The sequence below is a fragment of the Mirounga angustirostris genome, unplaced genomic scaffold, assembly GCF_029215605.1.
Source record: "Mirounga angustirostris isolate CCGP_5_RB_7025 unplaced genomic scaffold, mMirAng1.0.hap1 SCAF_4, whole genome shotgun sequence".
Taxonomy (NCBI): Eukaryota; Metazoa; Chordata; class Mammalia; order Carnivora; family Phocidae; genus Mirounga; species Mirounga angustirostris.
The window spans coordinates 153816272-153835544 of record NW_026991712.1 but is presented as its reverse complement, the minus strand read 5'-3'; the positions used below and the strand labels follow the sequence as shown (position 1 = coordinate 153835544).

General features: G+C 56.4%; 1 protein-coding gene across 2 annotated transcripts; it reads left to right on the top strand.

Annotated features, from left to right (window-relative positions):
• Nucleotides 1-166: 166 nt before the first annotated feature.
• Nucleotides 167-16722, top strand: LOC123858370 (fatty-acid amide hydrolase 1). 2 transcript variants are annotated; one of them, XM_045895432.3, is made up of 15 exons: nucleotides 167-579; nucleotides 6428-6541; nucleotides 8452-8586; nucleotides 8824-8957; nucleotides 9039-9245; nucleotides 9474-9514; nucleotides 9757-9881; nucleotides 10778-10903; nucleotides 11434-11531; nucleotides 13151-13250; nucleotides 13553-13593; nucleotides 14605-14644; nucleotides 15164-15272; nucleotides 15808-15953; nucleotides 16325-16722. In XM_045895432.3, exons 1-15 carry the CDS (start codon nucleotides 385-387, stop codon nucleotides 16451-16453), a joined length of 1740 nt encoding a protein of 579 aa, XP_045751388.1. In that variant the 5' UTR covers nucleotides 167-384; the 3' UTR covers nucleotides 16454-16722. The 2 variants fall into 2 exon arrangements, with proteins under 2 accessions (XP_045751388.1, XP_064445275.1); XM_064589205.1 differs by lacking the exons at nucleotides 13151-13250; nucleotides 13553-13593.
• The last annotated feature ends 2551 nt before the right edge of the window (nucleotides 16723-19273 follow it).

The following is a 19273-nucleotide window of genomic DNA, read 5'->3' as shown; positions in this document are numbered from 1 at the left end:
CCAGTCAGTAGGTCGCGGCTCCCTGTCCTCTTGGCCGGCCTTTCCCGCAGGGGGCTCCCGCTAGTCACGTCTTCGGGAGCTGCGGCTGTGGCGTGCGTGGGGCGGAGGCTTATCGAGGGCGCCCGGGGGAAGCCGTTGCCCCTCCCACCCCGCCGGGCCAGCCGGGTGCGGGCTTGACCTTGACCGTTGCGCGCCGGCGGCCTAAGCCGGCTGCCAGGCAACAGCGCGCTTCCCCGCGGGCCAGCGGCCGCGCCGCGCTCCTCCCGCCTCTTCCGTGCAGGCGGGCGCGGGCTCCTCGGCGCATCCAGGCCGGGTTTTGCGGCGGCACGCGCGCGTGCTGATTCCGCATCTGTCGCTCTGGGCATCGGTCGGAGGCGGGAGATCATGGTGCTGGACGAACTGTGGGCCGCGCTGTCTGGCGCCTCTGGGGCTGCCCTGGCCTGCTGCTTCGTCGCGGCGGCCGTGGCCCTGCGCTGGTCAAGTCACCGGCCGGCGCGGGGCGCGGTGGCCCGGGCGCGACAGAGGCAGCAGGCGGCCCTGGAGACCATGGACAAGGCGGCGCAGCGCTTCCGCCTCCAGGTGACCGCTCGGGTCCGGTGTGTGGGGGGAGGCCCAGGGAGGGGGTGTCCCTAGCAGCGTCCTCAGGCGCGCGGGCGCGCGGAGAGGCAGGTGGCCGGCAGCGCAGGTTTTACTTTCGGAACCTCTCCACGCCCTATTGCATTCCGTACTCTTTCCGAGTCAGGTAGAGCCAGCTGAGGGGAGAGGCGGGGAGACGAAAGGGCCAGGGCAGGTCCTGAAAGGACATCGCCGCACCGGGTCAAAGAAAGAGGAGCTTTGCTCGGTACCAAAGAATCTCAAGCCTGTTAGAACGCTAAAATGCAATGCTCGGGTTTAGGACTTTGGAATCAGAGAGGGATGGCCAAGGAAATCTGGAGCGCTCACAGTTCAAAGTGGTTGTGCGTGATGATCCTGAAAGCGAGCCAGGGGAGGACTTGCCCAGGCGCAACCAGGGAGCTGGGCTGGAATAGTTTCCCCAACTCCTGCCGCCCAGGTGTCGTTCTAACCCGTGATAGGTCCCGTTCCTTGAGCAGGTGTAATTCCAGCCCTTCCCCGGATGATCTGTCAACAAGCTTTTCTCCTTCCGGATCCGCTCAGTGTGTGTTTAGGCGCCAGGGAGGGACCTAGAGGAGGGGACTTTCACTCCAGGTGTTTGAAACACTGGACCCAGCTAGAAGTCAAAATGATAAATCTGAGAGATGTTCTTATGTACCGAGAGAGGAAAAACTTGCCACGATTGTTTGTGAGGGTTTGTGTTTGATAGGATTCAAATCTGACAGGTGGGAAAGCATTCCAGGTGACTGGGGACACAACAGGAGTCAGGAGGATGTGCCTAGGTAGGAGCCAGGGCAGGAGTCACAGAAAATTGCACTTAGCAGATGTTCGGTGGCAGCAAGTGATTTTAGAGTTGGGACAGAGTTGGAACTAGAACCTAGATGCCCAGTGGGACTCTCCAGCCTCTTTCCAGCGGGGGAGAGCAGGGGGAGATATTAGGTAGGGAGACGGGTCCTTAGGATGCCAGGCCCAGGGTGAAGCCTCGATCACAGTGAGGTTTTAGCTGCTATGAATTTACTTCACACTATTCCGGGGCCAGGATATGTCATATTTATTTATTTGTTGACATAAATATGTATCTGGTTCCAGTCTCTTTTCATCAAGCTGGCTGAAAAGCCCACCGTCAGTCAGGTTTTAGATGTTCAATCCAGACTGGCCACTGACCCTACCTGAGCCCAAGTTCTTCACTGTCTAGTCCCCCTTCTCTGGCTGAGCTCCGAGGTATCCCACTCAGGGATCCTTGCAATGCTACTGGGCTCAGCCCAGTACCCTCCGCTGCTCCTGAGGCCCCCGTTCTGGAGTAACTGCCAGAACTGCAGCCAGCCGGTTCTACCAGCAAGAACTGTTGGGGGCAACTTCAGGGATCAGCCCACAGTTCCTGCCTGCTAAACTCCCCTCCTCGTCACAAGAAACCTACCTGCTGGCAGGAGCTTGAGGCTGTAGAAGGGTGGTGGGTCTTCCTTCACTTCAGCTCCAAACACCCGCATCTACACAGCTTCTGTCTGGAGCAACTTTCATTATTATTATTATTTTTTAAAGATTTTATTTATTTATTTGAGACAGAGAGAATGAGAGAGACAGAGAGCACATGAGAGGGGGGAGGGTCAGAGGGAGAAGCAGACTCCCCGCTGAGCAGGGAGCCCAATGCGGGACTCGATCCCGGGACTCCAGGATCATGACCTGAGCCGAAGGCAGTCGCTTAACCAACTGAGCCACCCAGGTGCCCAACTTTCATTATTTTTAAGAACAAAACCTTCCAGGATAGAAGTTTTGGCTCTGAAATACAAAATGCTGTTTTGCACCCTCCCTGGGGCAGGAAAGCCTGGCCTCAGAATGGCAAAGCTTGGCTCTTCCAAGTGGGTGAACTGGGAAATTTACTTTTTGACTTTCCGGTGATTGTAGAGGAGAAAGAACTATCTCCGTAGTCTCACTGGTTTGAACAATCAGCAAAGGGATGGGGTCCTGACAACAGTAGCTCTGAAGGCCCTGGGGGCAGTTAAGAGGTAGGTGGTTTAGCTGAACTCAGTCCCTTGGGACCCTGGGACCAGCTCCTTCCTCCTTCCTGCCCCCAAATGCCTTTCTGCTTGGCTCTGGAGTCGCGGGATGATGGGGATGTGGGTTTTGAGGCTGTCTCGGCAGCCTTTCTTCTGGGGCTTTTTTGGCCCAGCTCCAAATAGCAAGGGGCAGTGAGGTAAGCAGGGCTCTGGGCAGGCCCTGGAGGAATCAAGCAGCTGGTGGTACAGCCCCATCCTGATAGACTGCTGATGAAGCTAGCCGGGAGCCCAGATACCTCCAGCATTCCCAGGCATCGCTGGGGATCCTAAGCATCTCTTGAATCATCACAAAATCGTTCACCTCTCTCGACTCTTGAGCAACTCTAGAGTAAGGCCTGTTTCTGGTAACTCTCTGTTGACTGTGTGAGGCTTAATCTGTAACAACTCTTTGCCCACTTCTTTCCCCCCATGCTGCCCCCGAATGAATTTTAATATCCTTTCTAGACTGAAGAGAGGACTAGCATTCCTAGAATATGATGGCTGTGAGAGACATACCAGAGCACCTCTCACACCTCTGTGCCTTTGCCCACGTCTCTTACAACCCATTTTGTCAGAACCCCACTGGTCTTCACAAATGCCACTTCCTTCTGTTGGGTCTGACCCATGGTTCCACCTCCTGGCCTTCTCCAAGCCTGCCTTTAAAGCAAAATGATTCAGTAGACGAATCAGTTGTTGAGACCAGGATCCATGGCCTACATGACCCAATGGAAAAGATATCTTGAAATAGAACAAACATGATAAAAACCATGAGGAGAAAAGAACAAAAACCATGGAGGACCATGGAGGATCCTGGAAATTAGGACAGTAAGGTCCTCAAGGAGAAAAACAGCTGGTGGGGAGCAGGGGTTTGGCGATAGCTCTGGAGTCCCTCCCTTGAAAAAGAATGCCACGGGGTGGCCCTGAGCTTTGTTAGAACTTGTGTGTACCCATCTCTGCATTCTCCATTCAAATGTCATCGCCCCTGCGTTTGTGGACTGGCCTCGGAGGCGCAGGCTTTCTTGGGTGTCTTGTGAAAGAGGAAATGTCTCAGCTGCCTGATAACTAGTTGAAGACTTAAAAATAACCGTTAGCAACGGTGTCATCAGCCATCCGCACCCAAGAACAAAGGACAGAGTTAAAATCTGTGCTGAGAATGGAGGGAGCTTGCTGACAGTGTCGAGCAGAAGCGCACAGGGACTCTGTGGTGACTTGTCGCAAGGTGGGAAATGGTGGTGACCAGACTGTTGGTGGTAATCACCCTCGTGCAGGGGGCTCTTCGCTGATTTTTACTTTCTTCCCCATACTGTTAGGCATTCTTTTCTACAGTGGGCACATTTATATAATCAGAAAAAAAAAAAAAGCCATTTTGCTATTTTCATTGTGAAGTGAGAACGGCAAGGTGTAGTAAGTAATGTGTCTATGGTATGATTCCTTTGTGCAAAGCCAGAATATATAAAAATAATTACATACACGGTGGGTTTTTCACAAACATTTTTTTTCCCCTGTAAGGTTTCATTAGAAACCTTATGGTTTCCTTTTCAGAAGAGGGACTGGGCAGGGTGGTCCTTGGGTTGGGTGGGTTAAATGTTCATTTTTCATTTTGTGTCTCTTTTTAAAAAATATATCACCAGGGATTATCTTGTATGTGTGGAGAGATCATGATTCATTTTTTTTTCTTCTTTGTGGCTCCCTGTATTATATATATATATAAAATACATCTATATATATATATCTGTATTATATCTATATATCTGTAGATACATATTATCCCAAGTAAGTAATATATCTGTTTAACAAATGAAGGGCAGGGGGTAGAGTGTTCTTTCTGTTAAGGCTGGGGTACCAAGGTTGTGTGGTGGGCGTGTGTGGAGGGCGTGAGTAGGTGGTGTCTCAGGGAGGGGTGCAGAGGAGTCTGACAGCTGCCTGGAAGCACCTCCTGGCACACCTCTGGGGCTTGTGGTGTGACAGGGACCTTCAGGTGAGAGGCAAGTCCTGACTGGCTTTGCACTGTTTGGCCTGGCAGGAAGGACGGGTGGGCGGCGCCTGCCTTGGGCCTGGCCAGCCACTTAGGTGGCCCCTGTGTGAGCCAGCAGAGAAAGCTGGGCAGCGGTGAGGGTCTTGGTAGAGGGGTTGGAGAAGTGGCTGTTTTCCAGAGCTACTTAGTGAGCACAGTGACTGACTGGGTTTGGCTGCGGGTGGGAGGGAGAAGGAGGGGTCTGGGATGACTCCTTTTTTCTCACTTTCCTCCCTGGATAGACTGACAGCCCTTCCCTGGGCAAGGGTACAGGGAGCAGGAACCAGTGGAAAGTGGGGGTGCAGTGAGCTCAGGACACAGGGGTGGGTGGCAATGGGAATAGCCTGTGAGCACCAGAGCTCGATTGGGTCAGGAGGCTTGGGGGGCAGGTGGAGAGCCTGGACTGGAGGCCACGAGAGAAGGATTCACTTCTTCCAGGCTCAAAGAGGGAACAAGGGCGCCTGGGTGGCTCAGTTGGTTAAGGGACTGCCTTCGGCTCAGGTCATGATCCTGGAGTCCCGGGATCGAGTCCCGCATCAGGCTCCCTGCTCGGCAGGGAGTCTGCTTCTCCCTCTGACCCTCCTCCTTCTCATGCTCTCTGTCTCTCATTCTCTCTCTCTCTCAAATAAATAAATAAAATCTTAAAAAAAAAAAAAAAAAGAGGGAACAAGAGGAACCTGTCTTTTCCCACATCTGGCTCCTTCTCATCCTTCAGATCACAGCCGAAAGAAATGTCACCTCCCAGCGAGGCCTGACCATCCCATCCGAGTCAATCCTCTGTTATTTCCATCACAGCAGTGTGTACTTGCCTTCTTGCACTTTCCTGAGCTGTCCATCATTTGTTAACTTGTTTCTTTCCTTGAGTGCAGGCTCTCTGAAAGCAGGGATTTGTCTGTCTTGGTTACCTCTAAATTCATAGGCCTTAACGTAGTCCTTGGCACATAGTAGGTGCTCAGAACATATTTGTCGACTGACTGAATGAATAAATGGATGACAGAAGTAGCAGAGAAGCTGGAGAAAACCAGAGGAAGTTGAAGAGAGCCAGTGTGTGGTCTCAGTACCTTTGAATCTCTCAGTGAGACATGGAGCAAAGAACAGAATCAAGTATCTCTTGGATTTGGCAAGAGGAGGGCCCTGGTGACCTTGGCGAGAGCAGGGGAGAGTGGGGCTGCGAAATGGTGGCTGTGATTCAGAGATCCTCCTCCTGCCAACCACCTCCCAACCACCCAGGACAGTGTCTTCTTTTATTTTTTTGCCTCCCCTGCCAGGGGTGGAGTGGTTAGGTGCAGGTGGATAGCCCGTGGACAGCTTATGCTGAGTGGGCAGAGAACTATAGTTTACCTGTATGGTCCTAGGTGATGCACTTAGCCTCTCGATGCTTTAGTTTCTTGATCTGTGCAATGGGAATGGTAACAAGATTTAATGGACATACAGAGTGTACCAGCGTGGTGCCTACAGGCAGCTCTTATAGTTGTGGTTTGTAATGGTTTCATAATCAGCCTGGGCATGGCCTTTTCCGGGGCACCCCCTCCGATTACCTTCTGGAAGAGATACATCTGCACTGTCCATAGGTGACAAGGACCTGCCTAGGCTGGGCCACATTTCTGGTGTCAGAGCTGCAGGTGGGCATGTCTGTCATGGATTGGCATGTGACAGTGAGCATCTGCTTTGGCAGGTGTGGGGACCTAGGGGCCCGGGCCACAGGTGTTTGCTGTAGGCACCTGGGGCCTGTGGGGAGAGGGGGTACTCACCTGAGGTGTCTTTCCAGAACCCGGACCTGGACTCAGAGGCACTGCTGGCCCTGCCCCTGACTCAGCTGGTGCAGAAGTTACACAGTGGGGAGCTGTCCCCTGAGGCGGCACTCTTTACCTACACCGGAAAGGTAAGGCCCTTGTTGCCAGGGATCCTCCCTCTCTCTGCAAAGGCTGTGGGGAAAACCTGGCCTGGAGTTTGTCTCTCTGAGGGTGGGGGGTGGGGTGGGGGGCGGACCACAGTGCCAGGGGCTGCCAGGAGCTGCATGAGAGAAAGAGAGAGAGAGAGAGAGAGGAGCTGCCTCTGTGTGTGTGTTTGTGTGGGGGCGACACTGAGCATGTTGTCTTAGCTAGAAGCCTGGCTTGCAGCCCAGACTTCCCTCTCCCTCCTGCCTCCACCCCGTCCGTCACCAAGTGTGGTCTGTTCTCTTTCTATAGCTCTCTCCAGTCCAACCCCTTGTCCCCATCCCCCCAGCAGCCACCCTGGTCCTCCACCACCGTCTCCCTCCACCATGGAGCGCCAGCCTCCTGCCGGATGCCCTCTCAGGTCTCCAATTCTTCAGACTCTGCTCTTCTGCTCCTCTTCAGTCTCCAGCATCCTGTCTGGCCAAGGCCTTCAGAGGGTGGGCAGCAGTTGCTGCCGGTGGTTCCCTGGCACCGAGAGCCTGCCACGCCGAGCCCTGCCTTGTGCAGGATTCCCTTTTCCTGGAAGGCTCTTCTCCCTCTTCTTTGCCCCACTTGGGGTAACAGCCACCACCCGCTGAACCTTCTGGGCTCAGAGAAGGAGGCCCTCTTCCAGGGAGTTAAGGTTCCCTCTTCAGCGCTCACTTTTTAACACATTTCTCTTGGCCTTGTTGCGCTCGCCTTGTCCTCTTTCCCCTGTCAACGCGGGCCCCTTGTGGACAGAGCTTGTCTCATTTGTCTTTGTACTTAGTGCTGGACACTGTGTCTTTCATGTAGTAAGTGTTCCAGGCATCTGTTTGAAATGAAATGAAGGGAAGAGTTGTGCTTTATGAGTTGCCTTGCTTGTGGTTTCTTGAAACAGAGTGTGATGGGCGTGGGTGACAGCGGGGGGGTGAGCTCAGCCAGCTGAGCAAGGGGGAGGGAGAGGGAGCCTGACTACGCAGGGAGGACCCCAAGCTCCTGCACTGGATGCCCCAGGGAACACTGGCAGGCTCAGCAGACTGTGCTTTGTCTCCTCATTCGGGTGTCCCTGAAAAGTGGCTGCCCTTCCTAATCACCCACAGATTTCATGTGCCGAGGTGTGGCAGCGGGGCCCACGCCCATTTTCCTCAGATGTCTCACAGGGACGGGAGTATTTGCTGAAAGCCATACATCGTTCTGCCCTGGCCTGCCCTCCCATAGGGCACTGCTGAGTGTGGTTGGAGGGCTATGGAGAGGCCCCAGGGCAGGTGGTCCCCATTAGTGCATCATTTCCTTTTAGGCAAGCTCCCACCCCTTTAAATGATTGGTATCAGTCAGTCACTCCTCCATGTGACTTGCTTATCAGATTCAAGAGTTTCTGGGGGGAGGGGAGGCTTGGCTGGTGCCATGTGGGCCAGGCCTGGGGCAGGAAAAAACCTGCTGGCCTCTGGGAGGCTGGAACCTGGGTCTAGCCCTGCTCTGTGCTGACTCCCAGCATGACCTGAGATGGGGATCTGCCCCTGTCTGCTTCACTGACAGAGATGTGGCTTAGAGGCCAAAGGTCATCTTCCTCCCAGCTCATCCTCTCTGGGGAGCATCCGAGGCCAGTGTCTTGCTCCTTTGGGTACCTTGGTTGTGCCCTGGCCCTGGAAGTACTCTCTCCATCTTGGGGTTGAGGCCAGAGACTGCCAGGGTGAGGCTGGGGCTGGATGTCCTTAGTGAGGTGAGTTGCTGGGCCCTAGATTATTCTCTGTGCTCCTGGCTCTGGGCCATGTGGCTGGTTAACCTTTCCCTGGGTATCCTTTAAAAGGCCAATTTTATATAATGTATATTCGACCACAATTAAAAACAAAAGGCCAATCTCACTCTGCCTTGTGTCCATTTCTCCCTCCTCCAGGCCTGGGAAGTAAACAAAGGGACCAACTGTGTGACCACCTACCTGGCAGACTGTGAGACTCAGCTGTCCCAGGCCCCACGGCGGGGCCTGCTCTATGGCGTCCCTGTGAGCCTCAAGGAGTGCTTCAGCTACAAGGTGTGCCCTGCCACCTCTCGGACTCCAACCCCGCGCCCCTGTCCCTGCCAGCCGGCTCTGCCTCCTGGGTTACCCCGGGCCCTAGGAGGAAGTATCGGGTCCCGAGGCCTTGAGAGGGGCCCTAGGTGTGTGCCCCGCCTTGGCCTGTGAGACAGCGGGAGGAGGGGACCCTCTGCCGCTGAAGGGCCCCCCTGAGCCGTCAGCCACACCCCTCTTGGTGCCGGTCCCTCCCTCTAGGGCCAGGACTCCACGCTGGGCTTGAGCGTGAATGAGAGCGCGCCTGCAGACTGTGACAGCGTGGTCGTGCAGGTGCTGAAGCTGCAGGGCGCTGTGCCCTTCGTGCACACCAACATCCCTCAGTCCATGTTCAGGTGGGCTGGGGGGCGGGGCGGGGCGGGGCGGGGGCGCTGGCCCCAGTGTGACCCAGGCTGACCCGTTCCTGCTTTCCCCAGCTATGACTGCAGTAACCCCCTCTTTGGCCAGACCTTGAATCCGTGGAAGTCCTCCAAGACCCCAGGGGGCTCCTCTGGGGGTGAAGGAGCCCTCATTGGGGCTGGAGGCTCCCCGCTGGGCTTAGGCACTGACATTGGAGGCAGCATCCGCTTTCCCTCGGCCTTCTGTGGCATCTGTGGCCTCAAGCCCACATCAAACCGCATCAGGTATGGTGTGTGTGTGTGTGGGGGGGGGTGGAAGGAGCTGTCCAACCTCTCCAGGCCCCAGGGAGGGATTCCCTCACTGGGGTTTTGCTGGGGGCGGGGAGTGTCCCAGCACCACTCGCTTTGGTTCCTAGTTTCCAAAGTGGTGAGAGTTCTAAGCTGCTGTATGGGTTTGGGGTTGGGCAGAGGGTGACCATTTCCTGTTTCCAACATCTTGTGTTTCTTATCCAGCAAGAGTGGCCTGAAGGGCTGTGTCTATGGACAGGTAGCAGGTGAGGTCTGGGGTTCCCTCAGTGCCCTGGAGGGGGGGGGGGTCTGCCTGATCCACCTCTACCCCTGCCTCTCCCTCTCCGGGGGGGGGCAGTGTTTGACTCTCAGGCTAGTCTAGATCTGAGTTCCTACCTCCTTGTCTCTGCTCACACTCCTGGGCCATGGCCCAGCCCTCGCTTGGACCCGGCCCCAGAGCCCATTAGAGCAGGGTGATCTCGCTTCCTTCCCCTCCCTGCCCCCACAGTGCAGCTCTCAGTTGGCCCCATGGCCCGGGACGTGGAAAGCCTAGCACTGTGCCTGCGAGCACTGCTGTGTGAGGACATGTTCCGCTTGGACCCCACCGTGCCCCCGCTGCCCTTCAGGGAGGAGGTGAGCAGGGCTAGGGATGGGCATGGGGTTGAGTTCGGTTATTGCTGGTGCTCCTGAGCCCAGAGAGCAGCCCCAGGCAGCGTGCTCAGGCCTTGGAGGCTCTGTCTCTTGAAAACCACCCCCAGGGGTCGGAAGCCAGGCTCAGCTGCTGCTCCACAGACAGCCACCAGGTGGAGCCCTTGCCCGCCTGTGGCGACCTGGGGCCTTTCAGGCTGGCCTGGGAAGCCTCTGGGGAGAAAAGTTCCCACCTTCTGGTCTCAGCCTTTTCTGCCGGCTCTGAGAGACAGGACTCCCTTCTCAGCCCGAGAACCACTTGAGGGAGAACTAGGGTGTTTCTTGGCAGGCAGGAGTCTAGGCTGGATGGTGTGAGCTCCCCCTCCTTGGCAGAGGATATTCTAACAACCCAGTGGTCAGAAGCCCTTCCTGAGAGGGAGGAGAGGACGAGATGAGGTCCCTGTGATGCGGTCTGGAACGAATTATCATGGGAGCCAGGACTTGCAGTCTTGAAACAGGCAGTGGAGGGCCTCACCTCAGGGGACAGCTTACCTGGGTTCTGGACCTAGTGTTGTCAGTCAGCACGGGGTGGACTGGGACGAGTCCCAGCCCCACTCCAGGCCCCTTTGCCTATCTCCCTATCTAGACCTGAAGCCTCAGTTTCATATATGGCCAGTGGGAATCCTCATCTGTTCCAGCCCCTTCTGCAGAGTGATTATGAAGGGGTTTTGTGAAAGGGTCAGATGCAGAAAGGGCCGGCCTCTCAGGCACTTAGTTTTCAGGGATCCAGGCTGCAACCTCTCAGCTGTGTCTGGGGCTGAGTAGCTTCTCTGATCTCTGGGAGCCCAACTTTGGGCCGCTCTCTCTTCACCTGATTCTGACTCCAGGGTTTTGCCCCCCAGGTCTACACAAGCTCTCGGCCTCTGCGTGTGGGGTATTATGAGACTGACAAGTATACCATGCCCACCCCGGCCATGAAGCGGGCCGTGCTGGAGACGAAGCAGAGCCTTGAGGCTGCTGGCCACACGGTATGGCCGTGGGGACCCCGAAGCCCTGGTATGGCCCCTCCTTCAGGGAAACCTTCCTGGTACCTGTGGCTGCCACCGGTCCCCAGTGTCCTTTCACCCTGATTGCTTTGTGGTTGGGACGGGAGCGATGTCGCTGTGGGACCTGTGGATAGAGGGCTGATCATGAGTGTTAGGTTTCGCGCTGGATGGTGAACTCAGCCCTGTGCTGGGGATGAGTGAGCGCTGCCCTGGGAGGCTCCCGTCAACCACAGACAATGGTGCACGGCTGTCCAGAGGTTCCCACCATCCTGGTGGGCCAATGGGTTTTAGTCTGCTCATCTGAGACAAGTTTATGTGTGGCTTGACTTCTCTCACGATGTGCATTTTAAGGGAATGTTCATGGGTCAGTTAGGTGGCCTCTGGGGCTCCATTGAGGGCTACCATGGTGGCAGGGTTGGTCCGGTCCATCCTCAGGGCTGCCTGGGCAGCATGGGGATTGTGGGAGCCAAGGGTTTCTAGCTGCAGGGACCTTACACCCCTCAATCTCGCAGCTGGTTCCCTTCCTGCCAAGCAACATACCCCGTGCTCTGGAGACCCTGTCAACCGGTGGGCTGTTCAGTGATGGAGGCCACAGCTTCCTGCAGAACTTGTGAGTGATGTTGGACTTTGGGGTCTGGGGTGGGGTCCAGGACATGGGTAGACCCAGGGAGAGCAGCTGGGTCCTGTTACTCCCAGGATGGGCCGCTCTGGGAGAAGTTGGGGGAACAGGCCTCAGTTGAACACAAAGAAGGTCAGAGCATTCTGGGCAGGGACCTCACCACCCCTCTAGCTGTGCAGATGGAGCCTGGAGATCCCTGGCACTTTAGAAAGGTACCAGCTCGAGGGGAGGCTGGATTGAGCAGAGCTCAATCGATGAAAACTCATTGGGAGGTAGGTAACTCAGTCGGGGAGTTGCTTGTCTATTTGGGAAAGATTGAGAGACAAGGGCAGGGTGAAGCAGGACAGGAGAGGTCTAGACATCATGCTGTGACTCCAGGCTCTTCTGACTTGAGCCGGGCCCACCTTTTGAGTAGTTTTCTCCTCTGTAGAGTGGGTGGGTTGGATCAGACCTACTTTAAGGGACTTTGCAGTTTATTTTTTTATAGCTCTTTTAAAAAAGATTTTATTTATTTATTTGACAGAGAGAGAGAGATCATAACCCGGGGGAGAGGCAGAGGGAGAGGGAGAAGCAGGCTCCCCACTGAGCTCCCCACAGGCGCCCCAGAGCTCATGTTTAGAGAAGCTGGTTCCACTTAGAAGCTTTCAGTCCTTAAGGGTTGACAGGGGTGCAAGACCTCTGAAGGTACCCCCTGCTGATGTGCCTGGGCTGACTGGACCTCCTCTTATAGCTGACTTTGGTCCAGACTTCAGCAGGAGGGGCTGCCCCTCACTCTGGCCCTGGGAATGAAGCCCTCGGGTCGGCCTCCTGAGACCCTTCTCGGAGCTCTAGAGCTAGAGACAGCCTCAGAAGTAAGAGTCATGGCGGCTCCACTTGTCTCTCTAGGCTGGCGTTGGCATCAATAGGGATGCCCTCAGTGTCAGGCCCCCGCTGGGGAAATGTTGCCTTCACTGAGTCCTTATTGCTTTGAGCTGAGTGTACCAGGGAGGGAGACGCAGAGTCCTGCCTTGGGAAGCTCCAGTGGGTATGGAGTGGAGTCCAGGCGTCCCAAACGATCAGCAGAAACAAGTCACATGTCTAAAAGGAGGCAGATAGGGGCGCCTGCATGGCTCAGTCAGTTAAGTGTCTGCCTTCAGCTCAGGTCAGGATCCCGGGGTCCTGGGATCGAGTCCCATGTCAGGCTCCTTGCTCAGCGGGGAGTCTGCTTCTCCCTCTGCCCTCCCCCCACTCATGTGCACTCTCTCTCTCTCTCTCGATCTCTCAAATAAATAAAATCTTAAAAAAAAAAAAAAACTAAGTAAAAGGAGGCAGATAGGGGCGCCTGGCTAGCTCAGTCCATACAGTATAGGACTCTTGATCTTGGGGTTGTGAATTCGAACCCCACATTGGGTGTAGAGATTACTTAATGAAAAAAAAAGGAAATCTTAAAAAAAAAAAATGAAAGGAGGCAGATGAAGGGGTTGGAGAGCAGTGGTTGCCAGAGTCTGGTGAGGAGGGAGTGGAGGGGGTGTCACGGAATAGATGACACTGAGCTGCGGGTGCTGTGGGTGGGGGCAAGCCAGGAGGGAGGCCTGGGGAGGGAGTGCTGGATTGGACCCTTTGTCTCCCAGCAAAGGTGATTTCGTGGACCCCTGCTTGGGGGACCTGATCTCCATTCTGAAGATGCCAAGGTGGTTGAAAGGACTGCTGGCTTTCGTGCTGAAGCCTCTGGTGAGGGCACAAGGAGCGGAGGGCTGCAGTGGGCTGGGACGGAGCCTCTGGGGCTCTTCCCCTCGCCTTAGCCTCTCTTGGTTTGGGCACGCATGGCCTCCTCTTCTCTCCAGCCCCTACCCAGACTCCTGTCCTCTCCCCATGCCCTGCAATCTTCAGCCAGCCGCATGCTGAAAGAGGAGCTACCCGGGGGCCTGGGGGAGGGACAGAGGGAAGAGGCACAGGTAGCTTGGCCTGAAGAACACTGTTGTCTGCGCTCAGCCCAGAACTGAGTCACTGACGCTGTGTTTGTCCTCTGGCAGCTCCCAAGGGTGGCAGCTTTTCTTAACAGCATGAAGCCCCGGTAAGGACATTTCCTGTGCCTAGATCCTGCCCCCCTCTTCCCTGTCCCCTGACCTAGGGTTAAGTGGTTTCTGACGGGAGGAGCTGAGGGAAGTCACTTCTGAGGCTGGAAGTGGCCCAGCCGGGGTGGCAACCTCCATGGCTTTCAGATGGGACCTTGAAGTTTGTCTTCTCAGGGTCCAGGTCTGGCTAGAGGGGAGGGGCCTGAAGGAGATCATGGGATGAGACAGGGTGGGGAGGAGAAGACCTGGCGAGGTGAGGGTAGAAAGGACCAGGAAAGGAAGCATCGGGGAGGCCCAAGAGAGAGGGGGTTACTGGGGAACCCGTGAGAGACGCTGCTCTTGGAGGTCTGATGGGAACTGAGCTGCACTGGATCCTGCCGCCCCCTCAGTGGCCCGGGTGGTAAAAGCAGGCCATAAATGGCCTCATTATTAGGCCCTGACATCCTGCGAACTTGCCTCTTCTCTCACTGCCAGGCATTTAGGACCTTTGACAGCTCTGGTCTCTCTGGTATCCTAAGGGTCATTGCGAATTGGGCCTGACCTGGGCCTGGCTCTGCTGTAAAGTCACTAAGTGACACAGTCTAAATCCCTCTGGGGGCGTGATTTTCTCCACAGGACATGAACTTAGGGATTTGAACTTCTTTCCGTGCTACTTCCCTCTTGGAGCTCCCCAAGTTGAGAAGGGGCCATGGAGGAGTGAGATCTGGCAGGTGTTAAGAGTAGGGGTCTGGGGGCGCCTGGGTGGCTCAGTCGTTAAGCGTCTGCCTTCGGCTCGGGTCATGATCCCGGGGTCCTGGGATCGAGCCCCGCGTCGGGCTCCCTGCTCCGCGGGAGGCCTGTTTCTCCCCCTCCCTCTCCCCCTGCTTGTGATCCTGCTCTCGCTGTGTCTCTCTCTGTCAAATAAATAAATAAAATCTTTAAAAAAAAAAAAAAAAAGGAGTAGGGGTCTGATGTTGCTACTCCCCATGGCTGTGACCTTGATGGGCAGTGACCTCCTTTCCTCTGCCCAGGTCGGCTGGCAAGCTCTGGGAACTGCAGCACGAGATCGAGGTGAGGCCAGAGCCCCTAGACTAGAGTCGGGCGGGGTATGGGGTGGAGCTGGACAGGGCACCTGCCAGTGGGATCTCTTAGCCTTGGGTCCCCTGGGCCCCTGGAGTGGCCTGTCATTCCGCTTTCCACTCCCTGGACTGGTCTGCTTGGGCCCTGCTCTCTGATCCTCACTCGCCTGGGTGCTCACCCTTGGGGGCTGGGTCAGTCTGCGACTCCTGTCCTGGATGCCTCTCTGCCGCCGCCCGCTCCCCCCCCCGCCCCAGTGCTGTTGGGAACTACGTGGCCTTGCCCTGGCAGGCAAAATGATGTCTGCAGTTCATGTGGGACGTAAAACAATGGAGGTCTCCTGGAAGCAGCCGTGCCTGTGTGCCCCGAGGACCTCCATCCCAGTGTGGCTTAGTCCAGATGCGGGGGCAGGTGCTGGGGCCAGAGCCACTCCGGCCACAGTCCCTGCATTGAAGAGTCTGTCGGAGGCGCTGGGTCTGAGGGCTTCCCCCTGCTGTGCTGGCATCCTCCCAGGTGTACCGCAACTCCGTGATTGCCCAGTGGAGGGCGCTGGACCTGGACGTGCTGCTCACCCCCATGTTGGGCCCTGCTCTGGACCTGAATGCCCCAGGCAAGGCCACAGGTGAGGTCTGCTGCCCCTGCACACACCTTGGACACTCCCACCTGCTTCTCCTCTTCTGTGAGTTCAGCCCAGTGCCCGCAGGCTGCCGGGAAGTACAAGCCTTGGCGGAGGGCTGCACCCCTTGGGGAGGGCCCCGCCCTTGGGGAGCTCACAGTCAGACTGGCTGGAGAGATGGGAGTCATCTGGGATGTTCTGCGAGGGAACAGGCTCCCTGTCCTTAGCACCACTGAAGTGGGAGGTCTTGAGTTATGGAGCCTACAGTTTGGGGAGGTGGAGCTTAAAGTACCGGTGGGATTTAGAAAAGCCAAGAAAAATAGGAACAACGGTCCAGGTGGGGAAGCTTCCTGGGCAGAGGCACAGGGCAAGCTCCAGCAGGCTCTCCAGCCTGCTGGGAATCTGGATTCCTGGGCTTTGTCACCCACTCAAGTCTGGGCTCTGGGAGAGAGCCTCTCCCTGCCCGTGGGGGCAGGGCGCCATCTCCCAGGGCCGTGGGGAGGGTCGCAGGGTCACTCTAGCTGCCTGTGATGCCTTTCAGGGGCCGTCAGCTACACTCTGCTCTACAACTGCCTGGACTTCCCTGCGGGGGTGGTGCCTGTCACCTCGGTGACCGCAGAGGATGAGGCCCGGATGGAGCATTACAGGGGCTACTTTGGGGATATCTGGGACAAGGCGCTACGGAAGGTGAGGCCACAGGGCCTGGCCTGGCCCCTGGGCGCCCCCCCTTGCCCTGGACACCCACCCACACCCAACTCTGGCCGCTGGGAAGGAAGCAGCATAAGCATGAGTAGTCCTTGCCTCCCCTCCCCTCCCCGTTGAGTAAGCTCTATACCCAACATGGGGCTCAAACTCACAACCCCAAGATCAAGAGTTACATGGTCTACTGAGTGAGCCAGCCAGGCGCCCCCTTGCCGGCCCTCCTTGATGCGAGACCCCCCAAAAGACTGCAGCCTGGCTCTGCTGTGCTGCCCCTCCTCTCCAGCTGGGGTGCGTCCTGGTCCCTGGTGGGGGCCTGCCTCCACTGCCTTCCACCCTGATGCCTGTGTCCCCTGCAGGCCATGAAGAAGAGCGTGGGGCTGCCTGTGGCCGTGCAGTGCGTGGCTCTGCCGTGGCAGGAAGAGTTGTGTCTGAGGTTCATGCGGGAGGTGGAGCGACTGATGAGCCCCGAGAAGCGGCCATCCTGACTGCTGCCTGCCTGCCGCCTGGCTCCGGAGGGCCCCAGACCATCTCGATCTGCACCCAGCCTCGTGCGGGCGTAGCGACCCCCCTGGGAGGAAATGTTCGGCCGGGGGCAGAGACCTCCATGTCCCCCTCCCCCGATCCCCTACAAGAAGCACAGACCCCCTGAGTCTGGACCTTGCTCCCCATTCTGGTCCCCTCCCTCTGCCCTGACACCCCCCCCCCCCATGTGGCAGCCAGTGGGTAAGATATGGGCAGAGGCCCATTAACAGTCAAGAAATGTTTCTAGTCTGTATATTTTCTGGCTGGCATTGTTAGGGCACTGGGGGTTGAGCCCTACTCCGGCCTTGGCAGTCTCCTGGTTCCCAACCCTCACAGGAGCCTTGCAGCCCCAGCACCTCCCCCTCCCCCGCTCCCCCTACTTAGACTAAGACCTTCTTTGCTAGGCATTTCCCTTCTCTTCTTTCTTTGCTCCTTTCCCTCTGCCGAGGATGCCCTTTCTGCTCCTCTGCCATTAACTCCTTTGAGGCCCTCCTCAGATCCCTCTTTCTCGAGAAGGCCTTCCCTCCTTCCTCTGAGCCCTGGAATAGGTGGGCTCTTTCTTTCCAGTCTGTCCTGTGTGGTGGGCATCTGTGGGAGGGTTTGCCTTTCTCAGGACACTGGCTCTCCTTGACTGCAGGGACCCTAATGCTGTATCTTTGTCCTTAGTGGCCCGCATGGGGCTAGGCGCAGGGCAGCCGGGAGTCTGGAGTGCTGGCCATGAGGTGGTGCTGTTGGGGGCGAGGGGGCCCTAGGCCTCGGGAAGGGAGCATGAGACAAGGCGATCTGGTAGAGAGCACTCACAGGGCCGGCCAATGACTGGTTTGTTCTAGGAAGGCTTCCTGAAGGAGGAGGACCTGGGTTGAGTGTGGAAGGTTCCCAGAAGCTGAGATGGGAGTAAGGACATCTCAGGGAGAAGGAGCCATACATCCAGAGACCATGATGAGTTCAGTAGACAGAGGTGTTGAATGGGCAAAGGAGAAGCAGCAGAGATGTAGGTGGAGGCCAAATCAAGGTGGACTTTGGGCGTCAGTTCAGGAATTTGAATCCTGTCTCAGGGCAATGGGGAACTGTTAAAGGATCACACAGATGCAGCGAAGAGAGTAGACTGGGTAGAACAGAGCCTGGAGAGGGACAAGGAGGCTGCTCCATGATCCTAGTCTGGGGAAAGGGGCCTGGGGCCTGAGCTAGGGCCATGGCCCAGGGGTAGGGAGAGAGGTGGTTTGGGAATTGACAGTTGGGATGGAAGTGAGCAGTCTCTGCTCAGAGTCTCACCTTTGCCCCATCTGCCAACCTCCCTCTTACACGACTGTGTTGCCTGTGACTAATCTGGGGGATTCTTGGTCCCCTTAAGCAAAGTTTACTCTCCCCTGGCCCCAGCCCTAGCTCCCCTGTTTATCATAGAGGACGTTTCTGACCCTCGGGTCGGGCACACCCCTGGTTCTACCTGGCTCTCTTCAAATTCCTTTCAGGGCAGGCTGCCTTCCCAAGGCTTCCTTCTCCTTCCTGACTTTCTTACTCCTTCAGAGGGGCATTTCCTTCCGGGTTACATGCCCAGTGGTCCCTGCACTGTCTGAAAGTGGTGTCCCCGCCTCAGTGGGACCGGTTTCAGGGTAGACGTGAAGGGCTGATCAGAGGGCCTAACTTAACACAGACACCTAGATCGGCTGGCCAGGTCGTTGAACTTTGCCCAGATTCCTTGTAACTACTGTGTCATTTTGCCTCATATCATTCCATAGAATCATCTGTACCCGCCCCACCCCCCAGCTTCTTACTCCTGCCCTGTTTCTCTCTTTGGTTACTGATATCCTTGTGCTTTTTTTTTTTTTTAATTTTTTTTTTTTTTTAAGATTTTATTTATTTATTTGACAGAGACAGAGACAGCGAGAGCGAGAGCAGGAACACAAGCAGGGGGAGAGGGAGAGGGAGAAGCAGGCTTCCCGTGGAGCCGGGAGCCCGATGTGGGGCTCGATCCCAGGACCCTGGGATCATGACCTGAGCTGAAGGCAGTCGCTTAACCAACTGAGCCACCCAGGCGCCCCTTTTTTTTTAAATTTTTAAAAGGATTTATTTATTGGGGGGGCACCTGGGTAGCTCAGTTGGTTAAACGTCTGCCTTTGGCTCAGGTCATGATCCCAGGGTCCTGGGATTGAGCCCAGAGTCTGGCTCCTTGCTCAGCGAGGAGTCTGCTTCTCCCTCTCCCTCTGCCCCATAAATAAATAAAATCTTAAAAAGATTGCTTATTTTAGAGAGAGAGTGCACATGCATAAGTGGGGGGGGGTGAGGCAGAGGGGGAGAGAGAGAATCCTCAAGGAGGCTCCCCACTGAGTAGGGAGCCCAGTGGGGTGGGAGGGAGTGGGGGAGGGCTGGATTCCAGGACCCTGAGATCATGACCTGAGCCGAAATCAAAAGTCAGACACTTAACTGACTGAGCCACCCGGGCACCCCAATATCCTTGTGCTCTTAGACACAAGGCTGTAGCGGCGGGGGGGTGCCTGTCCTTTTCCCTTCCTGCTTCACCGCGTCACCCTTTGAGCCCCAGCATGGCCTTGCCCAGCCCCGTGCTCCCCGGTGCTGGTGCTCTACCAGGCCTGACCCATCCTTGAGAGGCTCCGGGGCTTATGGGGTGGTTGGACATTAACACAAACACATCTGCTCCCTGGGGGATCAGGGCTTGGGGAAAGGTTAGACGAGGAGGCAGATGCTGCCGAGGGCCAGGGGAGTTAGGCGCTGGGGCCGGTGAGGGACCAGAGAGGGCCCAACCCACATGGACGCCCAGATGGGGA